General features: G+C 41.8%; 1 protein-coding gene across 1 annotated transcript; it reads left to right on the top strand.

The window, feature by feature from the left end:
• The first annotated feature begins 1,642 nt into the window (after positions 1-1,642).
• On the top strand, positions 1,643-11,053 carry LOC133132107 (solute carrier family 22 member 4-like). The gene is made up of 10 exons (XM_061247280.1): positions 1,643-2,041; positions 3,807-3,910; positions 4,475-4,629; positions 5,206-5,377; positions 5,848-5,974; positions 6,988-7,085; positions 7,216-7,430; positions 9,633-9,815; positions 10,189-10,324; positions 10,525-11,053. The coding sequence occupies exons 1-10, from the start codon at positions 1,643-1,645 to the stop codon at positions 10,568-10,570; spliced, it is 1,635 nt and encodes a 544-aa protein (XP_061103264.1). The 3' UTR covers positions 10,571-11,053.
• Positions 11,054-11,432: the final 379 nt, after the last annotated feature.

The raw sequence follows: 11,432 nt of genomic DNA, 5'->3' as shown, positions 1-11,432 counted from the left end.
GCCCCATGATTACAATAGCATTGTTGATTTTTGAATATGAAGGGCTTGTGTCCACTACGCTTCTTTTAACGAACCAAACCAATCCATAGAACCTTGACCAACATTTAAGGATCAAGGTTCTGTTGATTAGTTTGGTGACAAGCAGTATATGTTGCCACAGCACACCGACCATAATGATGTTTTATGAGCTCAAATTGTGCTAACAAGATCAGTAGGTCCAGTAATAAACACGAGGGGTTAAAAAACTTGTTTATTTTGAACGTGTTTATTTTAGCTTTATTTTTTGCCTTGGCCCAGTGTAAGATTCTTAGTTTTATGAACTGGGTAATTTCTGTTTTGTATTTCAATGTAGTTTACAAAACTACAAATATTCTACTGGACTTGCTAGCTGAACAGCACAACATGAGTTAATGCAAGTTATAAGATCTGTGGAATATGGCAGGGGTGCTAAGAATTTGTAATCCACAGAACCTTGAACCTTGAAAGTTCAGCAAACTGAAATATCCTGTACTGTAACTTGTAATCAGTTACTTAGGCCTCATTTTTAATTGGGCAGTCCAATCTTACAGTGTGTATAAAGTCAGTGAACAGTAGTGTATGCGTTCATGTGAAACGCCTACATTATTTTTGAAAAGTTAAAGTTTTATAGCCAACTAGGATGTAGCCAGGCTATCCGGGGTGGAATTAACCAAGTCTTTAAACTAGCATTTCCACCTTGTGAAAAACAAACACCATAATAATACTGAACTTCTGATGTGGCTGATAATGAAGTCAATTCATACAGTAGCCTATTCACCAGGGGCATCATTGGATCCAATTTCGTGGGACAGGAACATTTACCATTTGATTGAAAGATGGTGTGCTGCCGCTCTCCCGGGTCCTGCGGCCAATATCCTCTAAGAAACTGCTGTCCCAGGTGCTGAACGGAATGGCTGAAGGATTTGAGTGCAGTGATTTAACCCGTTCAGTCCCAAGAGTGGCACTCAAGTGTGACTACCGTAAAATCCCAGGAGTGTCATTCGTCTACGTATTTTCTTTTGGAATAGCTAGCTAGCTAGCAAACTGAGCAGTGTATTAGGATGGTTAGCCTACAGTACAATAGCTAGCCAAGTAGACAAGTAAATGTTTACATGTGCAAATCTACCTGTTGATAACAGTTTTACGTTGCAGAGGCTAACGTTACTTTAGTTCTCTCAAAGTAGAGAATACCTTATCAAAACAAAAGCTGGACCGCAAATAGCCATGGTAGCTAATTAGGTACACATTACAAGTAGCTAACGTTACATTAATATTTTTAGCGCTGGAAAAAAAGAACGATCCCGCCCTTCCTCATCTGTCAGTCGCAACACACTGGGGATTGACCAGGAGTCGATGGGGGATTAGGCTATTAGTCGAACGACGTCGCTCATTCACATAATTTACCGATGACACAAATGCATTACTTATTAATAGTCAGTATTTAGTACTTGAATGCAAGTCGGCAGGAAGCAATCCGGTGAAAACCGGGCTACAGCGGACCTAACACACCTCCGACCGTTGAACTGCTTGTTGCTAGGTAATGCAATTAGCATGTTACTAGAAGGTGTTCGAAAACCCAGAGCTTCAGTTCTGTCTGACTATTGACTCGGTTGTGTTGTTTACAATGTATGGGACCAACTACGACGATGTTACCGAATTTCTGGGAGACTGGGGACCTTTTCAAAGACGAACCTCGTTACTCCTCTGTATGAGCATACTTTCAAACGGGTTGATCGTGTTTTCCATCGTATTCCTCGCTGCAACGCCACCGCATCACTGCGCGATAGCACCAAATGCCAATATTAGCGCTGAATGGATCAACTATTCTATTCCACTGGAAGAAGATAATGGGGAGATGCGGTACAGCAAATGCACCCGATACAAACTGGACGTAATAAAACTTCTTTCAGACAACGGATCCGTGCCTGGAATCGACGTCAATATTACTGAAATTGAACAAGAAAGTTGTAAGGATGGGTGGGAATACGACAGAGAACGTTATGTTTCAACTATCGTATCCGAGGTAAGTCCACAAACTTATGAACGTTATCTGAAAAGGCGTCTAATTATTGCACCTTAGGAATGGGGTAGTTTGTGCACAATTTGCATAATAACCTGCTGAGTTGTAGGATGTACATTATCTTCCATAGTCTAGTTCATTCAGTCACTCTAAATAAACACTCGCATAAGCTAACACAGTAAGTTAGCCTAAGTCGCATGAGGTTGGAAAGCATTCTTTGCCTTCGCCAACCGTTAATTAGGTGAGACCGAAAAGGCTACAGATGTAACACCCTTTGATTTACAACACAATAACTATTGATGGTAAACATCTGATGTTTACATCTGTCTTCCAGCCAATTTTGAGTGAAAAGCCTGCATAAATTGTTAATAGCCTATATTTCACGATTAGTGTGTAAAGACAAGGAATTCATGTCCACATATCAGGGAATGTTGTTACCATGCCATAGGACAGTTGTAGCATTCATTTAACCCTAGTGGAGACCTAGGAGCAAGCTGATCGGCCCTTGAGGACCGGAGTTGTGCACCCCTACCAGAGGGTGTTACCCCTGTACCCCTATTAAAACTGTACACAGTCTCCCCTACGGTGAAGTCCAGCAAAGGCTCCTATCAGGTTACTGCGACAATGGTCCGGGATGATATAACCCTTGCCTTCAGCTGGCTGGTAACACGTTTGTCTTAGACATCTTTTGGACGAATGAGAGGCCAGGGTTCAAATCCCACCTTTGACTCAGGCAAACTCGTTACATATCTTTCAAAATATTTGCTAGATTTGATAAAATCTTGAATCATCAACTATATGAACTCATAAGACCTGTATTTGTACAAAGTCACGCCATAGTAATATATAACATAGATAATAACAAACCAAGAGGTCAGGTTTGTCCTGTGGAGAACTGGTTTTTTCTGGGGTGAATACTTTTCGCTCCCTTTTCACCTTCCCTTTCTGCCAACCACGAAAACATCATCTGATGCACTCTAAGCAATCACAATACTATTGACAAGAAGATTTAAATATACATCCCCGACTCCCTCTTCTTTTTAATGTCCTCCTTCCAATGATATGGTCACAAATACATTCACTGAGCACTTTACAGCAGCTTGATAATGCAATTATTTAATCAGCCAATCATGTGGCAGCAACTAAATGCATACAAGCATGCAGACATGGTCAAGAGGTTCAGGTCTTTTTCAGATCAAATGTCACAATGGCGAAGACATGTTATCTGAGTGATTTTGACCGTGGAATGATTGTTGGTGCCAGACAGGGTGGTTTGAATGATGTCTCAGAAACTGCTGATCTCCTAGGATTATCACATACAACACTCTAGAGTTTGCTGAGAATAGTGTGAAAAACAAGAAACATCCAGTGAGCAGCAGTTCTGCGTGCAAAAACGTGTTGTTAATGAGTTCAGTGGAGACGGGCCTGCCTGGTCAAAGCTGACAGGAAGGTGACAGTCATGAAAATAACCACACATTACGTGGCATGCAGAAAAGCATCTCTGAACACACAATGCATCAAACCTCTGAATGGTCTGATGTGATGAGTGGCTACAGCAGCAGAAGACTTAATAAGACAAAAAAAGAAGTCTAATATATACCTAATAAAGTGCTCACTGATGGTATATTTGGTATTGCCCAAAATAATCCTGCAGTATTACTGCATGTTGCCAACCCAGGTGTTGTTAATTAAATGAAAAACATAATAACATGAGAACATTATCAAGTAAATGTCTAAATTGTGGAGTAAACATGTGCTTTGTCTTCAGTGGGATCTGGTGTGTAGTGATGCATGGAAGGTCCCCATGACCACCTCCATATTTTTAATTGGATGGTTAATTGGATCCTTAATTTCTGGTCAACTGTCTGACAGGTAAAATTGACACACACTCACATACACTTGTATGCCATTGTGTATCATAGAAACAAATCTGTCAACGGACAAGCTCGCAACATAATATAACCCTGAGTGAGAGAGCCTACTGTCAAGTCGGATGGTTTTGCCAATATTACAGCTGGTAGCTGGTTGACCAGTTCAGACCAGATCCAAACTTGACATGGTTTGACCAGTTCTAGCTATGTTCAGATAGCAGTTGGTAGCTGGTTGACCAGCTAACTGCTCTGATAAGCTCATATCCAGCGAGACCAGCTTTATGACCCGCTTGACCAGCTCCATTTGCAAGCAGGTCAAATTGGCATAGTTGGATTTTACAGCCGGCTTGTAATGAGTACACCATGATTGATTATACCAGTTCTCAATGCGTCTTTGTACGCAGATTTTTATCACTGACACAACGCACATAATTAAAACAAGTCTCCAGAAGATAATTCTTCGACTGACTACATAACACCAGTAGGTAACATTACAACCCTACACACACTGGGAACATGTAAACAGGCTTTCTCATTTGTGTTGACGTGCATGTGTTTCTTTTAGGTTTGGGAGGAAAATCATTCTGTTTGGAACAATGGGAGTTCAGACTTTGTTCACATTCTTCCTGAGTTTCTCCACATCCTGGCTTATGTTCTCTGCACTGCTCTTTGTTGTTGGGTTCACAATAATTTCTAAGTATGTGGCAGCATTTGTCTTAGGTAATTATGAGTCTGCGCCTAAATTTCCATCAATAATATATGTTATTTGTAAAAACAAATTTCTAAATAATTGTGAAACATATAGCCATCTAACAGGATTTTTTCATGCCATCGCCAGCATTTTCTCCAGTTTGGAATGCTAATGAGTTTACTGGTCAGCTTCTCTTACTGCTGCAGCCTTTGCTATTAATTTGGGAGAGCACAGAAAAGCATGTGTTTACCTCACCAAACCACTGCTGTTTCTTGGGGCGAGAGATTGAGCTTGTTTTCCAGATGGCTGATTTCTGAACCAAATAGTGTGTCTTGGTGGTGCACACAAATTTGATAAATGGCAAATTTACAATTCAGAAGATTTCACTCTGTGATCATACACTGAACTCTGAATGAGCGTTTGACAAGTGAGCCCCTGTGGTGTAGTGCTGTACAGCCTGAAATGTGTAAAATAGTTACCCTGTTCAAAGGTAAGTGCACAATCAGTTGGCTCAATATTAGGCTTTGTTCCAGTTAAATGTGTACATGAGTGGCTGCAGTTTTCTCTGAAATTGTCTTTCTGTTCTCTATGAATCTTGCCTAAAGGAACAGAAATTTTGAGTCCAAGAATTCGGATGATATACTCCACTGTGGGTATCTCCATTTTCTTTGCCGTTGGCTACATGTTACTTCCCCTGATGGCCTTCTTCATCAGAGACTGGAGAATGCTGCTGATTGCCATGGCTGTTCCAGGAGTTTTCAGTTTCCCCTTTTGGAGGTAAGTGTGTGACACACCTTAGCTTCTTGTATTGTGCTGTTAAATTCATCAATCTCAGCACTGCTTTGCCCAAATTTGCATAAATATATTCAGCTGTTCCTGAGGCAGACATGGAGGAACAGGCTCCCAAGAAAAACAAGTGTCCCTGAGCAAGACACCTAACCCCCAAATGCTCCTGATGAGCTGGTCGGTGCCTTGCATGGCAGCCAATCGCCATCGGTGTGTGAGTGTGTGTATGAATGGGTGAATGAGAAGCATCAATTGTACAGCGCTTTGGATAAAGGTGCTATATAAATGGCAACCATTTACCATTCTAGCAATGCTGTTCCTAAATAAACTACACTCAGTTTTTTCTGAAATTGACTTCCTTCATCATGATGTAATTTTTTATTTTGTGTGTGGTCCTGTACCCTTACATAGCTGCGCCTTGAAATCGCTGTCCAGTGCAGACTGACTTTGTGTTGGGACAGGTTCATCCCGGAGTCCCCCCGATGGCTTCTCTCTCAGGGCCGGGTGGAGGAGGCAGAGGCCATTTTGAGAGGTGCTGCCAAGATGAACAGAGTCACAGCCCCAGAGGTCATCTTTCAGCCTCTCCAGGTCCTGCTAATTTTACCTTCATTCAAATGTCTCCACACTTGGCATTGCTTATTTTATCACAGCATCCTTTAATTTTCATTCACATTGTTGGTCAGAGAGCTCAGGGATTTCCAAAAGAAGATTGGTGAGGACATTACAGGGGGCTCTCCAGACAAATGGCCCTGAAAAGGCCTACTCAATCTGTTAAAATTATTGTACCAGCATGAGGAGACATTTGACATCCTTCCATTCACCTTCTGCTTCCCTTGTTTTTGGGAAAGGATTCAGGTTAGGCTGGGGGAGTGTTTTGTTGAGGGTGGACAAGTCCTGTGGAACTCCAGTGGTGGATGGGTGCTGGTGAAGGTCCCGTGTTAGTGGTTAGTTCAGTTATCAATGTGGCCTTCCTAATCTTAAAGTGGATGGTAGCACCAATACATTACATAAGTTATTTAGCTGACACTTTGATCTAAAGTGACTTACAGTTGTACTAAGCAGGGGAAAATCCCCCCTGGAGCAATGTGGGATTAAGGGCGTTACTCAAGGGCCAAACAGCTTTGCAGATGTCCTTGTGGCCACACCGAGGCTTGAACCACCAACCTTCCAGGGCCAGTCATGTAACTTAGCCAATAGGATACAGGCTGCCCTGTAATAGGCTGCCCTCCATATTAAGGGATTAATGCCGTTGTTAAGATGCCAATTCAGAACGAAGACTTGCTCATGAAAGGTAGTCATTTGGAGTGAAGTAAAAAATACAATCTCACAGTCATTTTTGTTAATCAATTACTCAGGCCGGATATTATTATGAACCAAACTTGTACAAATAATTTGAAATCCGGACAAAAATATACTTTATTTAACCCTGTGGGGTAATTTGTTCTCTGCATTTGGCCCATCCTAGTTACTTGGGACCAACTCCAGTTCTGAGGCCTGTGCCTTGGTCAAGGCTCACATCAGCCCTGCAAGATGTTGGTTGATGTAGAAATGGGTCGCCACGGTTAAAGCAAACCTGTTTATTGTGACACATATTGCTGTAGGAAGAAAACCATATGAAAAAATTGAAACGCACAAACATCTGTGATCTTGTGAAGTCCAACAGCATCCGCTGGATCACGATCATGCTGGGTTTCGTGTGGTGAGTGACCTAATAGCACGAAGCACATAAGGCAGCGCACAGCCAAGAGCAATTGATTCACTTTAATGTACCATTTTGAAAACTGATGGCTGAAAACAAACCTTTAAACAAACTTCCCCCATCTTTTCAGGATGATAATCTGCATTGGGTATTTTGCCTTATCATTGAACACCTCAAATCTGTCTGGGGACCGTTTTTTGAACTTCTTCTTCTCTGGGGCTGTTGAAGTCCCAGCCTACATTTTGTCCTGGCCCCTATTTCACTTTTGCCCAAGGCGTTTGTGTCTCTTTGCCATGCTGTGCTTTTGTGGAGCGGTACTTCTGGTTACTCAGCTCATACCAAGAGGTAAGTCTTATCAAGAGGGAATCAGATGAGCATCGTTTTTGCAACTCAGAAAACAGGAGTCAATGACCAGTCAGAAATGATATTCAGTTTGTAAGTAATTGGACACTTACACATTTTTCTCATTTTTGCTCTGTACTCAATCAAACAAACAGTTGGAATAAAACTAAATTAATATGTGGTTAAAGTGCAGACATTAATTTGAGGATTTTTACATCCATATTGGGTGAACTATGTAGGAGGTACAGCCCTTTTTATACATAGTACCACCAAATCTAGAGACCCAAATGTAATTGGACTATTGGCAGCTGAAATGTTTCTTGGACAGGTGTGTTCATTTTTATTGTTCATGTATAAGAGATTCTAGGAGTGTCCTCTGCATTTGGAGTCTTGCTGTCTCTCAACATGAGGGCCAAAGAAGTGTCAGTGGCGGTAAAGCAGACTGTCATTTGTGTAAAAAGTCAGAATAAACCAGAGACATAGCCCAGAAAGTGGTGTACATTGTTAAGAAGCAAGAACACACTGGAAGTGCTGCTCCTGGCCAGATTGGGGGCCCAAAGAGGATATTTGTAATGATGCCACCCCCATGAATCTGAGAGCATATCCACCAACAAGTCTTCAATAGCAAATCCAAGAGTCACGAATGATATACACTCTGAGCACTTTATTAGATTTTTTAGACTTCTGCTGCTGTAGCCTAGCCACTGAAGCGTTATGATGCAAACCAAGCCAGCAGCCAAGCAAACATATGCAACAAAGAAAATCCGTGGTTACAGGTAGAGGTCGAAAAACGATAAGTCAGTCCAAACAGGAAGATAAACACTAGCGAAATCCAAAAGCACAAACTGGTAATCGAAACCGGGAGTCCAAGAACAGCAGGTCATACACGAACAGAAGGGTGATCCACTAAACAAAAGTCGAAAACAAAACAGGTTGGTACATGAACAGACCAGACAGGAAACCTGCTGGAGAGAATGTCGGGAGCACATTACAATCTGGCAAAGACTAAATGAAACAGGTTTATATAGACGAATAACCAAGGGGAAATAATAATACGGTGTGCACGATAACAAGGACGTGCAAACAGGTGAAATGAAAGAATGGGGAGAAAGACACACTACAGAAAGCACAAAGGGTAATAAAAGGCGAAACACTGGGGACTTATACAGAAAACAGCTAACAGAAAACACGGATCATGACAGTATATGGATGCTGCTGGAACTGGCATGTCCCCTATAGCCAGGTTCCTCCCGAGATTTCTGCCCATCAGGGAGGTTTTTTTCTTCTTTTTTTTACCTCATGTGTTATCTGAGGGCTCAGGGCTAGTATTTTCCATTTTTCCTCGCTTCTGTTACTCTGTAAAGCATCTTTGTGACAGTCGTCTATTAAAAAGTGCTATTGAAATACAAAAAATTTAATCTCACCCAAAGTGGACGCCTTCTAAAGCAGGGACACTGAAATCTGGCCCTTGAGATCAGTAGTATCAATGGTTATTCGATTGATTATTGCTGTTGTCCCAGGATGTACCATATGCCATGTCCTGATTAGAGGGGATGAATGAAAACCAGTCATAGTGGCCTTGTGAGACAGATTTGGGTATTCTGTTTCCTTACAATGCCCGCTTTACTGCTGGGCCATTATCGTCATTTGGTCCACTGTAGACTGCCCCGTACTGGACAAACATTACTTCATGACTTCAAGACAATATAGAAATTGCAGAAATCATATAGTAATTTTAGGGCGGCACGGATGGTGCAGTAGGTAGCACTGCTGCCTCACAGCAAGGAGGTCCTGGGCTTGAATCCCTGTCGGCCGGGGCCTCTCTTTGCGGAGGCTGCATGTTCTCTCCGTGTTTGCGTGGGTTTCCTCCGGGTACTCCGGTTTCCTCCCACAGTCCAAAGACATGCAGGTTAGGCTGATTGGAGAGTCTAAATTGCCTGTGGGTATGAGTGTGTGAGTGAATGGTGTGTGTGCCCTGTGATGGACTGGAGACCTGTCCAGGGTGTATTCCTGCCTTTCGCCCAATGTATGCTGGGATAGGCTCCTGCCCCCGTGCAACCCTGTTCAGGATAAGCGGGTTAGGATAATGAATTTATGATATAGTAATGTTACTTACAATATTGTTTGAAGGATGCCTTCATGTATGACACTTGTTGAGACGCATGTTGAGATCGGTCAGTTCTGGTCTCTCTCTTTACTTGACAGATTTCAGTTCAGTATCTATTGCACTGGAGATGATGGGGAAATTTGGATTCTCAGTGGCCTTCTGCATCGTGTACCCCTTCACGGCAGAGCTGTACCCCACAGTCCTGAGGAACACCGCAATAGGCGCCTGCTGCATGGCTTGTCGACTGGGTGGTATTGCTGCACCCTACTTTGTCTATTTGGGTTAGTGAGCCTTGATACCAACTCCACTCTATCTGTCAGTGTCTCTTCTTTCAACGGTGTCTCTCTTTAAATAAGCATTCCTCTTTAAACAGGGGCACTTTCTCCTTTTCTTCCTTTCTTGTTCTTCTCTTGTCAGTCATGTTGGCCCTCCCCTATTGAGTCACTGATTTTCCCTCACTAGAGCCTACAGTCCACTTTTTCCTCACATGGCTTTGGTTGTTCATATGTCAGTATTGAACAAGGGGTGAACCCATTTATAGAAGAATAAGAGATAAAACCTTGTTCCATTTTCATTCATTAATGATTTGTGTTTTGAATGTTGTACTTTAATTGTCTGACAGTGGGAAACTGCACCTTTCCGTCCCTTATGCAGGAACCTATTACAAGTCCTTGCCATACATATTATTGGGGAGCTTCTGTGTTTTTGGGGGGTTGCTTAGCCTCCTGCTTCCTGAGACCTATGGTATGCCTCTCCCAGAGACCATCGATCACATGCAGACTATTCAAAGGTAAGGCAGCCACATCTCACAAATACAGGGTCTGCTCCCTCAGCTGTTAGCACTGTGCTGCAGCACCTTCTGAGATCGAATGTGTTGAATTAGTAGTTCCTACTAGTGTCATACCTCATGCTGAGTGTGATTAGAATATTTGTGAAATATTAAGGAAAATTCCTGTATATAATATTTTTCCCCCATTTTCTTTTTCTCAGGTGTAAAAAGAAACAAACATCAATTCAACAAGTGATTCTTCATTGATGTAGAATGTCAATAACTGCATCACATCAAAATATTGGATTACATAAAGATTGTCACAAGTTGTATGTGCACCATAGAAAATAAAAAAACCTTACATTGTCCTGGTATGCATAAGCATTTAGCTGTTGTCAGTGTTGAGTACAATACCAGGACTCTTATGTTATCATTCTTCATGTCAAATTGAATATGTAAAAGGGATGTGTGCTCCCAAACTGTTACTGAAACGATGTGTATAATCAAACAAACAATCATGCAGGGCTCCTATTTGTAATCAGCTGGCAGTAACAAGCATGTGGCAGTAAACAGTAAAGAAATCGGTTATATGGCTATTGGAAAAATAAACAAAATAAACATGTCTAATTTCTGTATTTTAAGAATATCCATCAAATTCTGTTATGCTTGCTTATTCGCAATGTGTAACTACAGTGGATCATGGTACTGAAAAGGTCTCAATAAAAGCAGTGAATTACGTTTCCCATGAAACTGATTGTTGGAAGATTGTTGGAAGTTTAGTGCCAGCAGACGAACCTCTCGCATTAAAAAAAAACTACTCCCTGGAGATAAAACACAAACAGGAAAAATAAAGTATACCTACTCTGTTCCTTGATGTTAAACATATGAATGGCCACCAGCCCAGTCCTCTAACCACTGTACTACAGCCGCCACACCTGAAATGTCTGTCGTTCTCAGTTATCGTCCCAGAGTTTGAGCGCGCTTCCAGCAGATATCGAGTCAATGCTGCCACCTGCTGTGCATCCGTAGAAGTACATGTACTTTTGTAATTTCTCAATTTAAAAATATAGTTTTTGCACTTGGCGCAAAACAGCTCACGCTGTTTTTCTAGCCTTGTTACATATGTACA

Source organism: Conger conger, chromosome 7 (assembly GCF_963514075.1).
Source record: "Conger conger chromosome 7, fConCon1.1, whole genome shotgun sequence".
NCBI lineage: Eukaryota > Metazoa > Chordata > Actinopteri > Anguilliformes > Congridae > Conger > Conger conger.
The sequence above is the reverse complement of the archived record's forward strand: the minus strand, read 5'-3'. Positions and strand labels throughout refer to the sequence as shown.

Excerpts from the sequence above, each read along its gene's own strand:
- LOC133132107 (XM_061247280.1), top strand. The coding sequence starts at position 1,643 with ATGTATGGGACCAACTACGACGATGTTACCGAATTTCTGGGAGACTGG. Across the intron at positions 3,911-4,474 it reads TCTGGTCAACTGTCTGACAG|GTTTGGGAGGAAAATCATTC; the intron begins GTAAAATTGACA and ends TGTTTCTTTTAG. Across the intron at positions 7,086-7,215 it reads ATCATGCTGGGTTTCGTGTG|GATGATAATCTGCATTGGGT; the intron begins GTGAGTGACCTA and ends CCATCTTTTCAG.